This window comes from Equus asinus, chromosome 20, assembly GCF_041296235.1.
Source record: "Equus asinus isolate D_3611 breed Donkey chromosome 20, EquAss-T2T_v2, whole genome shotgun sequence".
Classification (NCBI taxonomy): Eukaryota; Metazoa; Chordata; class Mammalia; order Perissodactyla; family Equidae; genus Equus; species Equus asinus.
The window spans coordinates 32,964,047-32,986,321 of record NC_091809.1 but is presented as its reverse complement, the minus strand read 5'-3'; the positions used below and the strand labels follow the sequence as shown (position 1 = coordinate 32,986,321).

General features: G+C 44.2%; 1 protein-coding gene across 4 annotated transcripts in view; it reads right to left on the bottom strand.

Annotated features, from left to right (window-relative positions):
- Positions 1-21,952, bottom strand: part of SNX19 (sorting nexin 19) — a 40,230-nt gene extending 18,278 nt beyond the window's left edge. The window contains exons 1-8 of one of the 4 annotated variants that reach the window (XM_014858525.3): positions 19,806-21,952; positions 17,948-18,086; positions 16,722-16,822; positions 16,486-16,605; positions 13,804-13,934; positions 12,461-12,557; positions 11,527-11,707; positions 8,942-9,071 (exon numbers count right to left, since the gene is read on the bottom strand). In XM_014858525.3, the coding sequence (XP_014714011.2) occupies positions 8,942-9,071; positions 11,527-11,707; positions 12,461-12,557; positions 13,804-13,934; positions 16,486-16,605; positions 16,722-16,822; positions 17,948-18,086; positions 19,806-21,497 (2,591 nt within the window). In that variant the 5' untranslated portion in view covers positions 21,498-21,952. The other 3 variants (XM_014858526.3, XM_070489911.1, XM_044753801.2) reach the window with 3 other exon arrangements.
- Positions 21,953-22,275: the final 323 nt, after the last annotated feature.

Genomic DNA, 22,275 nt, shown 5'->3' with positions numbered 1-22,275 from the left:
CGGATGAGAATTCACATTTATTGAGTGCTACCATGAGCCAGGCATGCAACAAGAGACTTTCGTTTATTATCTCTTATCCTCCAACCAACTTCATGAGCTAGGCAACGTTATTACCTAACTGAGGCAAAGGGAAGTTAAGTGACTTATTTTAAGTCACACAAATAGTAAGCTTCAAAGCAGAATCTGAATTCGGATCTGTTTGAATTCAAAGCCCAAATTCTTACTTCACCATGTGGAAGGACAGAGGTTGAGAAGGCACATCTGTGATGAGACGCTTCCAGAGAGGGCAAGCTTAGACCGGGACTCACAGTGTGTGGCCCACGACGGCAGGTGGCACTGTGTTCTTTTGGAAACGAGAGTGCCACCAGAATGGGAGATGGCCTAAAGGGCTCAAGGGAAAAATCTCTTTGCTCAGGCCCAACCACAGCTCTGGAAATTGGAGTTGTCCTTTAAAGAGCTTGGGGAGGGATGTGAGAGAGACAGCTTACATCTGTCTTTCTTGTCCCCCAGCACTGCTGAGGAACTCCTCAGGTTCTCACTAGTGATAAGCAGAGGGACAGATTAAATTGGAATGGCATGTGAGGTCCATTCATTTGACACAAATTTAAGTGCCTTCCATGCATAGAGCTAGGTGCTTACAATAGAATGGTGAATAAGATAAGATGCTTACAGTCTGAAACAGCCCTCAAAAACTGTCTTGGATTCCTATTTGCAGTTACAGATGGGCAAGAGATGCCAATAATTTGATCTGAAAAAAAGGTTCTAAGGTTTAAATACCTCACAATATTCTGTTTGTTTCTTAACTGTTACAACGATCAATTCTGTATCTCTGTTAGAGTGTATGAGAATTTAAGAACGTGCATCACACACAGAAGTGCAAGAACACCTGTGCGCAGGCACATAACCAGTAAGCTACCACCTACCTGTTATAACCATAAGATGTATTCAAGCAGAAACTAACAGTACATGACAGGGAAGGCATGATGTCTTTATCCTAAGATGGGTGTAGAATAAGTGACACCTAAGAAATATGACAGGGAGGCCACTCATATATTAGGAGAGACTGTTGGGGCCCATTCGGGCCCAGTCTATAGAAGTCAAGAGCTTCCTTTTGTCAAGGTCTTGTGGAAGAAGCGTGGGACAAGCAGCTTTCCTTTTCCCCAAGGAAGCACAACACAACCTGAACAAAGCACATCACTACAAAAAATTAATTTCAGCATCTCTAAAAACAGCCTGAGTCGATAATCAGAGGGCCAGTAAATAATCTGACAGGAAAATACGAAAACTTAGTTTGAGATGATTTTCTGAGAAGTTTAGGGGCAAAGAAAGAAACTGTAAATTGTGTTTCCTGAGAAACTCTAAATCTTAACTCTGATAATCTTTTTCTGACTGGTAATAGGATGTAGAATAGAGATACCTAAAGGAGATTATACAGTCTTTGATCTAAGAGTGCTTTAAGAATAAAATCAGAATATGCAGATTGAAATGAATTTATATGCTACCATTATATACATGTGTCCCTGAGGCCAATTGGACGGAAAGCAAGAGAGATTAGATGGGACTAAGGCACAGGGACTTTCAAGTGAGGCCAATTCTAGTGACCAGTGCTTTGCGAGAAAGCTTGCACAGTGGGGAGGCAGCATGGAGTAGCAGAAAGTGCCTGGGCTTTGAGGCCAGGATGACTTAAGTGAAATCTTGAGTGTGGTACTTACTAGCTCTATGATTCTGAGAAGGTTATTCAATCTGAATATCTGTCTATCTCAGAACTGCACTGCACATTAGTGTACAGAGTACATAGCTGCTTAGCTGGAATAGTTAGTATTTAATGTCAGTTCCTTTCCTGCTGCAATTGCGTGTGCCCTTTTGGTGGCAGGCCTGGAGTTTCCCTTAAGATGTAACCAATGTCAGAAAGACCCTTTAGCCATCTGCTACTTAGATATGCCCACCGAGAAAGAGGTCCTTGAATGGACTCTACCCAGAGAACACCTAACATTCTGGAGTGACCTAAGAGAATAGTGGCAGCAAAAAAGTTTGTAGTCATCCATTCACAATTGTCTTTAAGGAAGATGAATGGTTCCACCTCATAGTGCAGCACTCTCCAACGGCACCACACTCTGTCCACAAACCTTCCTCCAACCTTTCCTGGGAGACAGTTTGTAGAGAAACCTCTTTTCTAAGAAAATAATTCCCTGGCCTGGCATAAGGTTGCCATTTAATTTTCTCCTGGGTCCACTCCTTGTTGGACTCCTTAAACTTGACACATTCTTTCTTTTCCTCTTCCTCTCTATATACTATATCCTGACTTCACATACTTTTCTACTCTCCTTTGCCCACAGATCACAGAACCTTCTTCTTTTTTCCCTACTCTTCTTGCCATGCTATTCCATTCCCACATGCCCTAAACACACACACATACACACTCACTCTTTAAGAAATCCTGACGCAGATGCCAGGAATGTGTCTGCTGCCCTTTTGACACAGAGTCTGATGCCATCTTCGGGGCCACGGGGAGGGCAGAGCCACGGGACGTGGCATTCGTGTACTCTACTGCTAGCCTGGCTCATATTTTTATTGTGGCATTGCTCTGGGCATCCAGGCATGGAACTGATCCAGCTTCTTCTCATTCCTTCACTCTACATCAGGACTCCATAATCATCTCACCCCTTACCTTGGCTGGGTCTTCCTGCCCAAAAGCTTCTACCATCAATGGAGCACAGTACATCTCTCTTCTTTCCCTCCAACCCCATCTACACCTGCGTACTTGTCCAGTTTCCTAAACCTGATTCTGATGCATGCAGGGATACTGTCAAGTTTCTTCTGTTTTCGGACATGAACAGTTTAGAGAGGCTGGATTCACTCCTTGGCTTAGACTGCTATAACCCCACGCCTCTTCCCCTCCCTTTGTCTCTAATTCCAAATAAGGAGTACTCCTTTTTACATAATTGGATGTTCCCAGCACAGAAGCTGACATACGAGGTCAGGCGCGCATGCGTGCAAGACTTCCCTTTGACTTAACAATGCCTTTTTTGGGCATCTAACTTCTCTTCATCTCCCCTCCCCCACTCGCTCCACACCATCAACAATCAAGGGAGATTTATGAAGCCTGGCTCTTCCAACCTTGGCTTAGAAGGAGGGGTCATGAGGTTGAATTTACTCTCTCTTTTTTTTGTTGCAGGCTAGAGAGAGAGAAAGAGCACGCAAGAGCAAGAGAGTGCACGCTTGTGATTTGGCAGAAGTCCCAGGCGTCCAAGATAGTTTGTATATAAGTCTTTTAAGGTAGCAAGTAGAGTAAACAAAGCTGAAAGCAGACGAAATTAAATGATCTTCTTGGAGATGATAATGCTGGAGTTTGGAAAATGACATTTAAGAAGGAGATGCATCTAAATCTAGGTGGCTGTATCATTCCCGATGCCCAAATTGCAGTGTGTTCAAGATAACTACAGCAGCAGCAGTAGCTACCTGTGGCATCAGTATCAACTATTCTTCTCTTTAAAGTGCAGAACTTAAAGAAACAGAGCCCAAGTACTCGGCAAAAGGATACAGCTTAGATACTTGTGGTTTCAGAGAGAGAACAAGCATGCTGCCTCCTGGGCAGCAGTGGAGACAGTCTCAGAGAGGTCAACACTGAACTGGGCTGGGACAATGCCACACCTCTTTAGGGGGGTAGCAGAGGAAGGTGGAGTGAGGAGGTGCTGCAGCTTTGGGGAGATATCAAATTCCAGCGTATTTGTTTACCAAAGCAAATAAAGCCAAAGAATGTAGCACGGCATGAACTTCTTTTTAAAAATAAAAAATTCAAGCTGCCCAGGGGACAAGTAACATGGCTGACTTCAGGATGTTGCAGTGCCCTTTGTGTTACATGTGAGTTTGCGTACATGGAAGTGAGGCTTGGATTTTACAAACTAAACGATCATCTCCTCTTGGGGAATGTATACTTTTCGGAGTCAAAGATTTTGGGGATGGCTTTTATCCCTCCAAATCACAGGGCAAAAGTCTTATCCTGAGGGTTAGAGTTATTACAGCTGAAAATCAGACAAACCTGGGTTCAGATTCTGCCTGTGGTACTTATTAGCACCGTGATCTTGATTAAATAATCAGTTCTCTGTAAGCCTTAGCTTCCCTCCTCTTTGAAACTGCGTTCATAACACCTCTTTTACAGGGCTTTTGAGGGGACTAATGATACAATATGCTTGGAGTTAGTGTTCAGCACAGTGTCTGCACAAAGTCAACTATCAATGTTTGCTGCACGGTAAATATCCTGAAGCTGATAAGATAATCAATGCCTACACTCTAAAACCTAAAATAAGCCCCATCTTTTCCATGTGTACCGTTCACACGGGAACTTGCTGGTAAGAGACCTTGGGCCACAGGCATCAGATCCTTTGAGTCTCTGGAGGGCGAATTGGGATTTTTCTCCAGATACCCATGACTTATTGATTCCTATCTTAAAAAAACTTTAAGAACACTGTGAACCCAGCACAAGATATTTGAGAAGAGGGCCAAGATTATCATTAAAAAGATGGAAATAATGACTTACAGGGAAAGATGAAAGGCCTTGAACAGGGAAAGATAAGACTCCATTTAATTCTACTCTGTGGAGGGTTAGGGTGAGGAGGTGTCAACCACCTGTGTTCCTATTTCCATAGCAGCTAATACAAAACAAAATGGACTTAAGGATAAAGTTTCATTAGATATAAGTAAGAACTTTTTGACAGGAAGGGATATGAGACAACTGAACAAGTACAAAATATCATCACCTGGAAATATCTAGGATGAACAAAGGTAAAAGACCACAATTACACAGTGTTCCAAAAGTAACTAGCCACAAAATTCTGTTCTTACACGACATTCATATTGGTTTCATTCAAATGCATTAAATATATTAAAAATTTCCCCGCTTTAACAAATAGAGATGCCACCCCATTAAAAAAAAGTGAAAAGGAAAGAAAGTCAAGGGAAATTCAGCTGTAAGCTTTCTCCCTGATTTTGTTTATGGCATGATCTACATGTGGGTTTTGCTCGTTTCCATTCACCAGACAGCTATCCACCCAGCCAACCAGAGGTGTGGTTCTAGTGGAAATGTCAGGGAAGGGGGATGGAAATGTGAGGAACTTAGCCTGACCCAAAGCTCTTCTCATGAGGAAAGGCACTACTTCATTCCAGTAGCTCTCCCCACCCATGTAACCAGGAGCACCATTAAACCTGGAAAATACGACTGAACTCTGTACTTAACCTATGCTTGTCTGTGCTGGAAAGAGACCCAGGTGGTCTGCTTCCTGATGTAAGACATGTGGATGCTCTGGTTGTGGCTTTAACAAATGAGCCCTACGGTACACAGTCACCTTGAAAGGACTCACAAAGCCTTTACTGTTTAGAAACTCTATTCTGTGTAACTCAGAGAGACAGGCACAATAGGATTGTGGTAGCTGCAGGAGACTGGTATAGGGTAGGGCATCCTCAAGGCATAAAAAATGGAGAGAATTTGGGGCCACCAGCTGGAGGAACTAGAAACAGAACATACTTTTTATCCTACTCTTTTTCTGAAGAGCAAATATTAAGACTTAACATTTACTGGACACGTTCTACACACCTAGATACCTAGAGATAGATGTCATTGTTATTCCTATTTTGCAGATCAGGAAACCAAAGCCCAGAGAGATTAAATACAGCATAGTGGTAGTATATTGTAGCAGATGAGAACTTGGGCTGTGGAACACCTGGGTTTGACTTCTGGCTCCACCAAACATTAGCTTTGTGATCACAGATAAGGCCCTCAGTTCTCAACCCCACTAAATTATAAAAGATGTCAGCGTAGAGACTGTTGTCTGTTTTGTTCACTACGTATCAGCCCTTAATATTTTTTCAATGAGTACAGGAATAACACCAAAACAATTCCCCAGTTGGATAGAGAGAAGACTTTTTTAAGTTGATGTGGCATGACTGCTACAAAATAGCCTGGACACATTTCTACCAGTCAAGCTAAGAAACAGCTTAAACTAGAGTGCATAATATATTTACTTCTTTACACCCCATTCACTCCATTTTATTCTTATCTCTTCTCTATTACTAGAGAATTTATCTCATCAAACAGGTTGGAATTCTCACAGCCTGCAATTCCTTTGTATTTAATTTTCCTGTTTTAGATCTCCAAGAACCCTAGCTATGTAAAATACTACTTCAATGATCTTCCTGTAATTCCAAAAATATACTTCTCTCTCCTTTATGTGGTACTAGCCCAAGCCCTTTAATATTCTGAGTTAGTCAAACTTTAGGAAAACAACTTCTGACCTCTTTTATATATGAATCTCAATCTTTTTTGAATTTCTCCTGACTCATCTATACTTCTCCATTCCTACTGAATAATTTCCTATTTTCTGAAACAAATTCATCAAGTAAATAACTTAGAGGAGAAAGAAGTAATCAATTATTACACACTAGTTAGTTTTAGAATCTTCCCATTTTTTTTGAAAACACTTAGAAGATCAGCAAAAAGAAGCCTAACAGAGGGTGAAGAGAAATGAAGGTTCAATTAGCAACATTCACAAGTGACTGAATAAAACATAAGAGTATACTTTCAAGTATGAAGGCATTGAGAAGGGAAATGTTTATTCTTTCATCCAATATTTAATGAGCATCTTCTATGGCCCTGTCTAAGTTGCTGGGTTTATAAAGCTGGCTCTGGCCCTTAAAGAACTGATACTGCAGGGCAAGGTTTCTCACCCTCTGCACTACTGACATTTTGGGCAGGATAATTCATTGTTGTTTGGGATGAGGAGGGTGCTGTCCTATGTAGTATAGGATGTTTAGCAGCATCCCTGGCCTCTACCCACTAGATGAAATAGCTTCCTGCCTACCTTCCCAGTTGTGACAACCAAGAATGTCTCCAGATATTGCCAAATACACCTAGGAGAAAACTGCCCCTCAGTTGAGAACCACTAGTTTAGGGAAAGTAGATCATCTCTCTAATTTACTGCGATAAGAATTATCAAAACTTTGAGAGTAGAGGGCTCCTCAGTTCTGGGGGAAAGTGGGAAAGGATGCCATAGAAAGTTTCACAAAATAAATGACATGTAATGCTAACTTTTTGAAAACATTTAGCAATAGGCCAAGCAGACAAGAAGAGGGAAGTCCGAGACACACAGAGCAGGAGATCAATGAGTAGAGCAAGACACTTCAGGCAGAGACAAGGGAAAGAGCAAAGGCCTGAAGGAAGAGAGTCTGCAGAATGTTTAGGCCACAACGGTTGGTTTGCATGGGGAAGAACTGGAAATAAGGCTGGGACCAGATCATGCCACATAAGAAAGGAGTTGGAATTTTAATATAGTAAATAAGCATATATTTTAAACACAGTGGAGCCCTTTTTCAAACAAAACCTTACCTAGATCCCCAGTCTATTAAACTGATCAAAGTGGAACTGGTTTGATTGGATCATGGACCACTTAGTTTTCCCCTTAGCTTCTAAGCTGGCTTCTGAAGCACCTCTGTGGAATCCTAGAACTCTGGGTAACCTACTGGAAAAATCACTTCTGTAGGCAAGAGGATATCATTGAAAGATATTAAGTACAGAATACATGTTCATATTTGCTTTTCAGAAAAAAGCACTCTAGTAGCAGAGGTGAGTATGGAGGAGGGACAAGGGGGAAAACCTAAGGCATACAGAATGGTCAGCATTTTCTGTGTGGGTTTCTCTTGGAGACCAGTCTTCAGGCTATAAAATGTAGGAAAAAGCACATTGGCTTTGGAACCGTATACATTCAGCTTAAATTCCAGGTGTATCATTAATGTGACCTTGGGCATGTTAGTTGACCTTGCCAAGCTCTATTTTCTTACTGCATAAAATGGGTCACCAACCTCACCTGGTGGCTGTAAGAAAATATACATAAACAGGCTAGGTGCTGGCATATGATAAGCACTCAACAAATATAAAGATACATCCTCTTCTTGCACTTTGTCTGTTTATGATTAAAGCTTATTAAGCTTCCCTGACGCTATGTAACTCTGAGTGTGGGAAGGGAGATTTAATTGCTTGCTGTTAATGGACTTTCTACTTGTAGAATAGATACATAATTCTTTTTTAAAAGAAGTTTTTATTTTTGAAGTGACCTGTTAGCACGAACCACATGCTAACAGAAGAGGTCAGCGTTTGGCTGCTTCTTACTTTGGGATCTGCCAGGATGTCTTATGAGAGATCAAAACAAGAGTGGCCAAAGCTCAAGTACTATGTGTGTCTGTCTGGTTCAGAGAGAGTATCTCTGGCCTTCCTCAGTTTAGCAAAGCTTGTATCAGTTTCACGGTTAGGAAGTCAGCAGCTAAAAACTCCATCTATGTACAACTCTTTCAGGAGATGCAAGTAGCGTTGGGATCACAAAGCCGAATTATAAAATCCAAGTTTCAAATCCAAGTATCCTTCCATTTCTTACCAGCCTGTGTCAGTCAGTACTTCTTCAGTTGTGAATATCTACACCCCTTTCAGAGAAAACAATCTATATTTTGGGAGCATTGATCTGTTTTTCTCCTTGTCTTTCTCAATGTGTATCATCAGAGTGACCATATAGTGTTAGTTACGAAAACATGTCTGCTGTAATAAGGTGAAAGGTATACGGCTTAGAGGTATAACTGGTAGAGAACTGATTCCAGAGTAGGAAGAGTTTAGGTGAAGCATTTTAGGATCACAGCAGTGTCTGTAACTCAGTGGATTCTGCCAGAAGTCTGACAGAAGCAGACCCATTCAAACTTTACACAACAAGGCAATTAATAAAAGCTTTCCGATACTTTCCAGGCAGTCTTCATCCCTGTACCCCTATAACGACACTCCATCTTTCCTTAAGGCCACAGGTTGCCTGGATTCTACACTGTCCCTTTCTAGCGGAGAATGCAGCATCACATCCAAGTCCTGTCCAATTTGAGAGTCTAACGTGAAGGAGAACTTAGTGGTCTTTACCTCTGAATCAGGGTCCCAAAGATAAGACGGAGAACTTTCTGCATGTTTTCCGTACAGAGCCATTTCCACTGTTCCATTAGTAGCAAGAGGAGCAGATCCAGGGCTGTGTCAGCTAATTCTGTCTCTGTTCCTGTGGAATGAAAAGGCATCAAAAGTAACTCAGAAAAGATACATACTTGAGGAATATATTACAGTGCACTGGGTCTTTTCTACCTTTTCATCAATCATCTTGTATTTTTGTACTCAAATCAACAGATGTTTACATAATATCTAAAAAGTTCAGTGATAGGCTCTGTATTTCTTTATAATTTTTTTATGTTCCTTAGTCACTTAATAAATATTTTTTATCTTCTAAAAGATTTTGCATACCTAGCTTTTGTTTCTTTTGTAATTTCCCCAAGGAGTTGAACATATTTTGTTCCAAGTAAGTGCTCACAACTGGTGACTAACTGGAACTGGCAAGGCCCAGTCTCTTCCATCCTTACATTCCACTTGCCTCCACAAGCCATCATGGAAATGTTGTGGGCAGCAGATCTGGAGGAAGATTTGGGATTCATTTTCCCAAAAGAGTTGCTTTGAAAGCATCTCCATTACACAGAGATGTTGGTTTGTGATCCAGGAGGCTTCAGTTTGATTTTGAGATAACGTGGTTCTAGAAGAGCACTACGCCTCTGGTAAAATGTCATGACAATTACTGATTTCTTTCCTATTTTGAAGACTGGAAAGGCCACAAATGAGCTTATATCCATGCTAAACTGAAGTCTTCTGAACAGATGTATTTTATGGATGGAAGCATCTGTTCTCTAACCCTGCTCAGGGGGTCCCAGGTCACCTCTGATTTGCTTCTTAGGAGACCTCCCAAGGAATACACAATGTTCCAGATGGAATCTCAGCTATCTGGTGCTACTACTGTGATTAAAATTATAAGTAATCATCAACAATAATTTTATTAGTCTAGGACCACTGGGTATTCTCTGGGCCAGCTTGCCCAAGCAGTCTTCCCTTAAGGGTTCCTCTGGAAAATGAATGACTTCAGATTTGGATGAATCTGCTAGAAATGAATCCTACTTTCATCTTAATCTCATCTAATATAGATTTTCTTTTTCCTGCACTGTATTTCAAGGTGACATGGGAGCTGATATGTTTGCTTTCTAGTCATTTGCTCAAAGATGGGATATTCAGTTCCTTGGGAAACAGCATCATCCTGAGCCTTAGTCACCCTCCTCAATTCAATAACTCAGGTTCAGCATTTACCTAGAGCTGCCACCATGTGGTGACAATTAGTCATAGCAGTAAAAAATAAGAAGGCAAACAAGGCACCAAGTCCTTTTGAAGAAAATGGTAAATTTCCTATCATATGATGAACATTTTGAGTCTCTCAGGGTTAGAAGAAGGGCTTTAGAGATATGATGTTCAAAATTTACAGGCTTGATTTTTGGCTAGAAGTATACTGCTTTACCCATCCCATCTTATTTATAATTTCTTATAGTTCTCTGACATTTTGCTGTCATAATACTTCACTTAGCCAGTGAGAGAAGTGTGAAGAGATGGGGTTGTAAACTCCCTTTTTCACACAGTTAAGGTGAGGTCTATAGAGCAGAGGTCAGGTGACTGTTCATGCGCACCTGAGAGAGAATGGTGAAATCAGCCCTTTTTTTCTTTCTGAACCCAAGATTTTGTGATCTTTTATTTTCAGCGGGAACCTTTGTCTTGATGGAATTGAAAAGCTTTTTTCTGATAAGTCCTAGCTCAGCAAACATACCAATATCCAGGGTTCCTAATTTTTCCTCTGTTTAAAACACCTGCACTTCTGGGAAGCAAACCCACCCTGCCTCAAATGCTTACAAGGAGAAAGCAGTGTCCTCTCTTCTTCTCCCTCCTTGCTCTACCTTGGGTAACTAGGTGGTGTCATTTGCCATGGCAGTAAATAAAACAGAGGGAACATATCCATGGAAAAAGATGAATTCCATTTTGCACATGTTGTACTTCAGCTGCCCTGTGGTATATCTAAGTGGAGATTTCCGAAAGGCAATTGGAAATACAACATCCAATTTAGGCATCATCAGCACATGTGTTAGAGTTGAAGCCAATAGTACAGATGAGATCACACAGGGCGAGTGTGCAAAGAACAGACAGCCAAAAATAGAGCTCCGGAAGGCCAATAAGGGAGCCAACAAAGGGAAGTGAGAAGAGACCACAAGAGAGGCAGAAAGAAAACCAAGAAAGTGGTACCACAGACACTAAGGGAAGAAAGTTTCTAGATAAAGGGAGTAATCCAAAGATATGCCAAATCATGCCAAAAAATATCTTAAATAAGCAAATGGTATTATAAGCATGGATCTTATCTTGCTGGATTGGAACTCCCTGTTTTCACGCCCTGCTCCTCTGCATGACTCAGTTCTGGGGACTATGTGTATCTTTGGTATCCCAGCACTCAGCACAGGACTTCAGACACTGGTGTTTAACACATGGCTTGATTAGCTGAACAGAAGAGAAATTAAAGCTATGAATCCCAACTATGATAAGTCTCAAATGGATGCTACCCTGGCTCCCTTCTCTGTGGGAGCAAGGATGTTGTCACTTACCTGGATCTCCGTGGCTGAGGTCTTGGGCTGGCACAGCTGCATCTGACAAGTAACCACCCACACATCCTTGGGGTATTTGTTCAGGATCCTTCTCTGGGGTTTCCGCTGGCTGCATTTCTAGTAGCTTTGTCTGTTTTTCAATAAAAGATTCCATCCCAGCCATGGATAGGGTCTCTGACTCCTGAAGAAAGAGCCAGTGGCACATAACATAAAGATGCAGAAAGCAGGAGAGCAATCGCAGCACTTTACGTCTTCCCCGTTCCTTCCCTGTGAAAGTATCGTGAGGAACTCAACTGACCCTGTGACCACCTTTGGAAAGTTTTTACCTTTTACCCAGGTTGTAAATAAAACAGTGCCTTTGTAGTCTCACCTGCCACAAACAGTTTTGGGTCATGTGTTCTCTTCCAGGAAGTGGCTTTCTTTCTCATTCTGTCATCCATTATCCCAAACCCACGACCCCTTAGAAGCCAATTTGCCAACCCAGAACTAGTAGAAATTCCAAACCACTCAAAGAAAATACTTTCAGAATAAAAATTGGAGATCCAGGGGCTGGCCTGGTGGCACAGTGGTTAAGTTCGTGCACTCCACTTCAGCAGCCCAGGGTTCGCCAGTTCAGATCCCGGGCACAGACCTAGCACTGCTTATCAAGCCACGCTGTGGCAAGCATCACACATATAAAATAGAGGAAGATGGCATGGACTTTAGCTCAGGGCCAATCTTCCTTAGCAAAAAGAGCAAGATTGGCGGTGGATGTTAGCTCAGGGCTAATCTTCCTCAAAAAAAAACAAAACAAAACAGGTACCACTCCAGACGTTGGCTAAGTCCTTTACTAAGTCCTAACTCCTTTCTGAATTTGGAGAAAGTTTCAACTGCCTATAATTGCAGGATCAATACCCCAGCTGTTAATTTTAGCAGTTCTCTAGGAACTTCTTACCACATTGCCTTCCTGGAGACAATAGAGAATCTTCTCATGAGCTTCAGTCGTATTCAGCGCTGGAGCAATTTTACTGGATGAGAACCTCAGTCTGGACCTGGTACAGAAACAAAGAGCACAAACAGAATGTGATTCATGGTCTTGATAACCATACAAAGGGCTGACAAGTATAAACACCTCAAAACAAGAACACCCATACTTATCCTTGGGAGCTTTCTGTGGTTCGAGTTACCAGGAGAGACCTGGCCCTGAAATCCCCCAAACAATCTATGTCCTGGCAATCCTTAATATATAGTGCAATTCTTACACTAAGCTACGTCTACAATGCATTTGTGAAAGGGCTGTTGCTAATGTAAAATAGGGACCACTGTGCCACAGCTGTAATCCCCATAGGCTAGAAGAGGGGCTAGCACATACTCTACGTGGCAAAGACCAAGGTTTTTGCTATTGTTGTTGGTACCCTTTCTGCACATCCATTTATTCCCCTTGTGTTCCAAATAAAACCAGAGAAGGTTTGCAAGTGCTAACCTCAATGTTTCAAGGAATAGAGTTCTCATAAGCAGAGGCATCATGGTCATCCTTCAGAATATGGGCCTGGTAAAAAAAGGCTAAGAACTGGGAGTCTGCTGTTGCTGGCCCATGAAACATGAACCCAGAGACAAAGATAGACAGTCAGACAGACACACATACGTATATACACTCTCCACCTCCACCCTCACCACCCCCAACACACACATTCTCTCGTAACAATGGCCCAGATACAGCTAAGAAGTTTTCAGCAAGGGTAAACATGGTGCCCTTCCCTTGCACATGTTTCTTGGCTTTGAGTGCTGCCAGGGAACTTCTGGGACCTCAGTGCAAGAGAGAGTAGCAGCAGTAACCAGTTACTAAAATAGGCCCTGCAGGTGTCCACGATAGCCGTTTCCTGTTTATTGCTAGCACATAGAACTTCTGAGCCAAGATTTCCAGAAATGATGGCAAACAGAGATTAGTTATAAGCCTTAATCCTTAATAGGAAGAAACATTTCAATTTTCCAGGAAAACAGAAAAGGAGATTATCCACATTCTAGAGTTTTCCTTCTAGTTGAAAATCCCTGGCGAGTTTGGGCTCTGGGTTCCTTTAACAAGACAAACATTCAGCAGGGCTGCCCATGCAGGATCTTAGGTTCCCCTGGGTAGAGCACTGAGGAGTCTGGGGCGTGGCTTCGCATAAAGACTGGTATGTATGACGTATGACACACCTCCTCTCTTCTAGGGCTTGAGTGGGGATGGGCTTTGGCTAAGGATTGGGGATCAACCTGAGAAGTGGGAAAGGGTTCCTGGATGACTGAAGGGCTTCTCACTTGCTGGCCTTCTTGCCTTCTGTCTGGGGCTTGCTTTCTGTCTCGGCCTCACTCAGCTCCTCCGTGGGGCTCTGGGGTTCAGAGCGAGGAAACGCTGTCTTCAAGGTGTCCACAATAGCACTCACCACCATCTGCAAGGGTCAGAGGTGCAGGGTCAGATAGAAACCACCAAAAGAGCAGTTGTCTCTCAGTGCTTTCTGCAATCAGGGTGACTAGATAGCCAGGCTATCTAGCAGAGCCTTATCCAACAACACAGTCAGGTACTAGCTAATGGCTTAGGGTCAACTATCCTTCCTTTTTTCTACAGCCATAAAAATCTTCTTCGTCACACAGTGAAGACAAACAATGCCATGGGCAAAGAAGCCAAAACAAACAATGGGATAAATAAAAGCCTGGGAACTTAGCAGGCTGGTGAAATACTTTTCATTCAAAGTTTCTTACTTTGTATATAAAAGAATGATTTTTAGTTTCCAAGTTGACAATACTTTCACCAAGATGTGAATAAGTGGAAGTTATATGGGTAGGAATATACAGAGAAAAGAAAGAGTGAAGATTATCAAAATAAGAAACAGTCCAGAGGGCCGGCCTGGTGGCGCAGAGGTTAAGCTTGTGCTCCACTTCAGCGGCCCGTGGTTCACCGGTTCAGATCCAGGGCATGGACCTACACACTGCTCATCAAGCCACACTGTGGCGGCATCCCACATGCAAAATAGAGGAAGACTGGCAGAGATGTTAGCACAGGGCCAATCCTCCTCACCAAAAAACCCCCAAACAAACCAGAAATACAGTCTAGAGGCATATATAACATACACATGCTCAGCATAATTCACACAGAGTAAACAACTGTTTCTCCAGTTAATTCAAACAATTTTTCTTCTTTAAGACAGAAAGAATAACAAAAATCACTCAGGTCAAAACTAAGGAATCTGGAGTTGATATAAACTTCTCTACTCACAAAGACTAAATAAAACAACCCTCACTGAAAAGTAAGAACGATCTCTTTCTCAGAATGGGAAAATGACGTATTTGCTGAAAAGGACAATGCACAATCAAATGAAACCCTAAAATATCAAAAAAAAGAAAAAAACATTTACTTTCCCTTTGGTGCCTCTTGCTAATTAACACTGCTAGCTGAGAGCAGCACCACGCCTTCTTTAACTCAATCTTGTGTTGACCCTCCACAAGGAGCAGAACAACTAGCACAGGGAAGACAAGGCTGAAATGGTTGAGATGGACTGCAACAAAGACTGAGGGATAACAAAGCATGGAAAGAACACAGAGAATAGCATAAATGTAGATAACGTAGCTTGGGAAATATAACTTGCTCTCTAGGCTTACAAAATTGTAGTGTGAGGGGAGGGTCCTTATCGGTCTTGTTCACTGTTCTATCATGAGCAACCAGTACTGTACACGGCTTTAAACAGGTGAGCAGTAAGTAGATGCTGAGAGAATGACTGAATGAACACAACTGCATGGAGGAACACATCTGCAGGGAATTCTGGGGATTTTACCTCATTCATCCCTTTCTAGTTTGCAGTTTTTTCCTCACAGAAGGGAATGTCTCCTAACTCCTACCACATGAAATTCTACTTCATCATTTTATCCCCTGAAGTCTAGATGAGAAGGAGGTCCCTCTTCTACCAATGAGTCAGTTTTCTAACCTTTTAAAACACATGCCATCTTTTGATAAACATAAACCTCATACTTCTGCCCTGGAGACTCGAAAATCAGTTGGTAATAACTGCTTACAGGCTCTAATGTGTTACACAAATGTCCTTCTCCTATCATCTCCAAGAGTTCTGAGATATCATCTTGAAGAAGGTACAATTTTCTCCACACTCTGTTCTCTAGCAGAGAATCACTCTGCTGTTAGTGACATCGAGTCGATTTCAACTCCTAGAGACCCTGTGGATAGCAGAGTGGAACCCTGCCCAATCTTTTTGCACCATCCTCTCACCTTCTGGCACTCTATCAAACAATGCTCTGCTGCTATTCATAGGGTTTTTACGGCCAATTCTTCCAAAAGTGGAGACCCAGGTCCTTCTTCCTAGTCTGTGTTAGTCTGGAAGCTCCGCTGAAACCTGTCCACCATAGGTGACCCTGCTAGTATTTGAAATACTGGTGGCATAATTTTCAGCATCACAGCTGCATGCAGCTGCCACAGTGTGACAAGCAACAGACAGACAGGCGGTGTGGTTCTCTGACCAGGAAAGTAACCTAGGCCATGGTGGTGAGAGTTCCAAATCTTAATCCCTAGACCACCAGAGCAAGCTGTAGAGAATCCCCCAATGAACTTAAACCCAGCTTAGTGTCCTGTCTTAGGGCTCTCTTTCCTGACACTGGGAATGACCTTCACCTCCAGAAGAGACCTTCCTGCCCCTACTTATCTATGGAGATACAGATCTATCCTAACATCTCTCTACTAGAATAACAATGTCTTGATATCCCCAGGAGATATGTGTACACTTACAGTGTCAGGAGTATTGTATCCTCACAGTTGCTCACTGTAATTCAGCAAGTTGATGATCCAACCAATATTTGGCAACAGGTCTTGAAAATTCTAGTCCATATTCTATTGACTCCCCTGTGCTGCCTTTCCCCACCTCCCACCTCCCTTATTTTTCAAGCATTGCCTCCACTCTGACGAGAAACTAAGACTGAGCACGGTGGCCCTGCTAGTACCTTGTCTATTCTGGAGACCATGAATGGTTTCTTGACAAAGGCAATACGAGCATCTGTGTTCAGAGCAAGGAACTCCTGCATCTCCTCACTGTTAGCGATCTCAGGAATGGCACAGAGTTGCTGCAAAAGACACAAGAAGGACTTCAAAGAGAAATTCTGGTTCCCACATCTCTCCACCATGGCTTGAGTGTCTTGTGGTTAGAATGAGAACACAGCCCTAACAGAAGGATGCTGACCTTTAGGAATGATTCCAGGAGGCTCTTACGGGCTTCTACCCTGTCACTATCCATGTTTCCAAATGGAAGATCTGGAAAGAGTTTTTTAGGACCCTTCACATCTTAAAAAAGAAAAAAAAAGAAAAAAAAAGGGTTCATTCACTTAACATTCACTGAGAGCTATTTCCACATAAAACACATCATATATGTAAAGAAAACAGAACTGTTGAATATATTTCCCTGGGATTTTATTTCAGGAGTTCGAAATATAAAAATAATAACAATAAATTAAATAAATACAAACAATAACTCCAAATAGAAAAATAAGGACATAATATATACAACCTTCTCTCATTATTAATGTAAATATTAAGATATAAGAAGCCACACATTACAGTGGTTACAAAGAGGGCTTTGAAGTCCAACTGCCCAAGTTTAAATTTTGGCTCCAATGTGTACTATAATGACCTTACACAAGTTGCTTAATCTTTGTTTCTATTCCGTAAAATGGGGATAATCATTCTATCTCATAAGTTATTATGAGAATTACATGAACTAGTATGTGTAAAGTGCTTAGAAGAGACTCCGGCATCTATTTTCAAGTATGGCTCAGTATTAGCTAATGTTATTAAGCTATGTTACTAAGCTTTGTTATTAAGCTAATGTTATTAAGAAAGAAAATGCATAATTGAAATCCATAATTTATGCCTAAACTTATTAAAATGTTTGAGTGGTCATCAGCATTTTTAAAAAAAAAACAAAGTAGCTGCTTACTAGCTTATTTTTTAGAGTTAAATTTTATTACATTTTCTTATTGTCCCTGTGCCTTATGGGTGTCAAACAGCACACAAAAAAAAGCCTGGTTGTTAAAGAAAAGGTGGTAAGGATTTCTGGATAATATTTTAATATTTAAGAGTAATCTATGAATCTGGAAAAGTTAATTTGACTCCTCATGCTACCTCATAGCCACAGGTGGCAATGTGAAAGTTTCTTTCTCAAGTTTAAACTAGATGGGGCCCTAGAACAAAGCATTCAGTGGCAAAGGAGTAACTCAGAAACAATGTGATCAGTGCTGTCCAGCACTAAACCCTGAAACATCTGAAAGCAACCTGGGGAGCACGGCAGGACCTTTGATGCTGCATTCTCCTCCACCCCACCCCACAAACCAACAGGCCTCCAGCCTCTCAGATTAGGGTGGCTGGATGCGAAAAGCAAGCAGGCAGGCCAGGGCTGGGGAAACTCCTGACTTTTGATGAACTTTCGTAGATCCGATTTCTCCTCCAGACGGGTCTGCAAATTCAGGAATTCACGGTAGCGGCGATTCACAGTGTGGTAGGCCAACTGCTGCAGGCCACTGCTGTTCTCATTGTCAAGAGCTGTCTCATACTGTGGAATGAACAAACCTGTTTACTGCATCAGCCCCATGGCCACAAAGTAAGAGTAGAGTAGGGGTCAAGGGAGGCAGACGTTCCTATTCTGCTCCTGAACCAACGAGATCTGTTGCTGTTCTAGGTGGTAATGAATAACTCGAGTTCCAAGGATGAAATAATAAATGAGACGCATTTCCCAATATACATGGCCCCAAGTGAGAAATGAATTTTACTGCTCTTCACTCCTTCCATCTCAAACCTCCTTCCCACAACACTTTCCTTACTTATAAAAATGGCTACATAACTGTTTTTCAAATCCCAAAGACAGCATATAAAACAGAAGGTACAACACCAATAAAAATGACACCCCCTCCTTCACCCCTAAATTGTGGCGTTGGAGATTATAAGGGGATAATCATTTTGCCATTATACTCAACCAGTGTTTATCTATGTTAGTTGGGGGAAGAACAAATAATCCAAAACAGCTGATGAACAAAAATCATTTGTTTGCATGAAATGCATTAAAGGGACATGCATTTTGTTTTGCTTTGGGCAGATTATTATTCTTGCAGCTAAACTGAATTTTTTTTCCCTAAGTACATCATCTGCATGAATAGAAGTCATGTGAAGACTGGAGATGTTGTAAGGAGTCAAAGGTGGTCTCCATAGGCTTGGAAGGCCGGAACGTGGGAAAAGACAACTTGAGATGTATGTTCCCCCATATATATGAGTTTGTTCTCATTAGGAGTAGGTTATCGTAATTGTTTGGTTGAAGTATACTATACTGTGGGCAAGTGATGGAAGAAACGATCTCCTTTGTGGTGGGACTCGAGGCTGGTGTTTAGAACTTTTTAGAGTCAGAGAGAGAGAGCTGACATGAGCAAAGTAGTCCCTTGGACCAGTACTGAGAAGAAAAGGCCTAGGTAAGAGACACAGGCGGAGTTCAGGGTGGGGCTTTTACAATGGGGGCACTTGGAGCTGTGATGTTTTCTGTGGAATATTCTGCTCCTTGAGGGGCACTATTCAACACTGATACATTCCAAAACCTGCCTGCCCCTCAAAATTACCTGGGCTGCTTTTTAAATATACAGATTTTGATGGGCTCTCATGGATTCTGAATGAGAATTCCCAAGAATAGGTTCCAGGATTCCATACTCTTTAAAAATACAACTCTCCAGGTGACTTGGAAGCAGCCTACCTTAAAGACAGTTTTAGGGAACTGCTGTTCTAATCAAACTAGCCATCTGATACATGAACCCCCTTCATATCATCTCTGCCAAGCAGTTCCTACTTCTGTGGTTAAACATCACTAGGAATAAGGAACTTGCGGCCTTTTAAGGTGTCTAGAGGGAAACAACCTTCCTTCCCAAAACAAAGTACAAAAGGCACTAGTCTTAAAAAAACAAAAAAAAAAAAAAGGAAAGAATTTAGCAGGGAAGAAGTTTGGGAAGAGAATTTCTGGACAAGACTCTATACATTGGGAACCCCTGAAAAACATGACCCTCAGTATCCTAACAATGCTGAGATTCTAGGATTGTTTGTGTAGGTATTGCATAGAAGCCTACTCTGCTTTGCAAATGAGCTTCAGACTGTTCACATATAGATAGTTGTTGAATCAGACCCAGCAAACTAGGTTAGGGGTGGCCTCTCTCCCTGAGAAAACTAGCTTCACTGACTCTGCTTTCCAACCCCAATCCCAGCCCAGAGTGGACGACCACACTTCTAATCCTGTTACCTTCACTGTGTAGAGTGTGTATGGGTGGGATCCGGTGCCACTGTGCTCTCGAGCAGTAATGGTGCCAGTGATACGAAGGTTCTGGATGACAACTGGGCCATCTGGACTGCTCAGGGGCTCAAAGCTGAAGGTGGCTGAGCTGAGAGGACCAGTTGGAGAGGAGGAAAGCAGAACTTGTGGCAGACTAGGATCTGAGGAGCTCACATCATTGGTGAGATCCTTCTCTAAGCAAGAGGGTCGCGGGGGGCAGGTCCTTTCTGGACTTGCCAGCAAAGCTGTAAGGGAGGTGACATCTCCTTGATCTACCTCCTTGTCTGCTGTGTCAATCTGGATCTCTGGGCAGGAATTCAGCATGGAGACCAGGAGGCCTGTGTCTGGACCCTCCTCGGTCTCTGCTCCTTCTATTCCTTCAGCTCCTTCACCGTCCTTAGGCTCTAGAGACTGGGAACCGCCTAAGGCACAGAGGGCATCCTGGATCCTCTCAGAGAGGAAGTTGCCTGGGGTCATGAGCATGATGGTTTCTTTGCCCAGTTCAGACAACGGAGACTCCAGCTCAGCGTCTTCACATAAGAAGAGGGGGCCTCGAATATCTGGCTGTAGGAAATGAGATGAGTTGTTTCCTACTTTTCTCTCTTCTGGCACTCCACCCAAATCTGCCTCTACAGCTTCATGGCCTTCTTCAACCTCGGGGGAGGGGCGTGAAGGCGCCTCTGGCTCCCTACAGTTCAGGAGCACCGGGGCTCCTGCTGGAGAAGGGGCTGTCACTTCTGGTAGATTCTGTACCTCTACAGTCAGCGGCAGAGATGTGGGCACTGAGGGCTGTTCCAGGGCACTGGCTGTGCAGGGTGGTTTCACCACTCCTGCTGCATTATTTCTGGTCTTGGAAAAGATGCCCACGAGCAGAAGGTGGATCCAGTCAGGGTCTGACAGCTTGCTGACCAGTGGTAAGAACACATTGCAGGTAATGAGCTCCACCACCACGTGGCGCCCAGTCCGGGTCTCTAAGTGGGGCTTTGGCACTAGTCCTTGCAGCAACGAATTCACAAGGCCGCGAGCATGGGCGACCTCGGTACCAGGGCTCTGCACAGCAGGGTGCGGGGCAGTGGCCCGGCAGTAGGCCTCCCAGAGCTGGGAGGGCTCCACTGTGCCGCTCTGCTTCCCTGCGGTGGCCTCCTTCGCCTGAATGTAGCTCTGCAGATGACAGCCGCAGAGCGTGAGCACGCTCCGGGCGAGCGCTCGGCCGTCCACTGTGCCCATCCTCCTCCGCAGCTCCCGGACCAGCCCTCTCATGGCCGCCTCCATTTCCTCCTCGAAGGCTGGCTCCTGGCTCACTGAGCGATACCAGGAGGACACAAAGTCCCGTAGAATCATCCGGATGGTGCGGTTGATCTCCTGCTCCAACTGCTTCTCCGCCTCGGGGCTGGGAGCGCAGCTGGCCACCGGAATGAGGCGTTCCAGGCGCAGTCGCCCTGAGGCCCCCGCCACGGCGTCCGAGCCCAGCCAGGCCCCCAGCACCGCCAGCAGTGCCGACAGGAGGCACAGGAGCCACAAGCGGACCAGAAGGTGGACGGCCAGGAGCCAGCAGAGCACGACCCCCGCGGCCAGCAGCTTCCGGCTGCTCAGCAAGTGACTGAGGCCGCTGAGGGACGTGGCTGCGGTCGCCTGGAGCGGGGCCCCAGCCTCCGCCTGCATGGCTGAGGGGACCAGGCGCTGCTCGACGACCGCCCTCCGGGTTTCAGACCGGAGCCGGGAGCGGGGCGTCCACCGGGCCGCTCCCCGGGAAGACCCGGCAGACTTCAGGATGCCCCGCCCGCCGCAGAGCCGCTAGGCCCTCAGCAAACACGTACGGACGCCGCGGGCCGCGGCCGCACACCGCGGGGCGCGCCCAAACCCAGCCCGGACGTGCACCGGTCGCAACGGTGACCTCCCCGCCGGTCTTCGTGAGGCCTCCGCCGGCCGGACGGGCAAGCCCCGCGCCCCGCAGCCCGGCGCCGCTCAGGGCTGCCGGCCGGCGGTCGCCGGCGACAGCTTCCGGGTCGACGTCGCGGAGCGAGGCATGCTGGGAGACCGTCCGCGCGCCCCGAGGCGCGGCGCTGCCGGGCGGCCCCTGGTGGTGAGGAGCTGCCGTGACAGCACCAGCGCCGCCTGGTCCCTGAACCGAGTGCAGGCAGGGAGAGTGCGCGCCTAAGGTGGGCGGAAATTCCCCCAGAAATTTGTTCCGACCGAGGGTGGCCTCGCAGGAAGTTGATGTGGATTAAGGCTGCCCCAGCTAGAGAAGCCCAAGGTGACCTGGCCTACGTGCCAAACTATATGACCCAGTGGACTTTTTTTATGGTATGAATTAGGACTACCCCAGGGAGAGAAGCCCGGGGCGTCCTCACCTGCATGCCGATCTATATGGCCAGATTCGTATCTAAAGTTATATGACCGCACAATAACCAGACCCCATCTGCACTGAAATCATTTAATG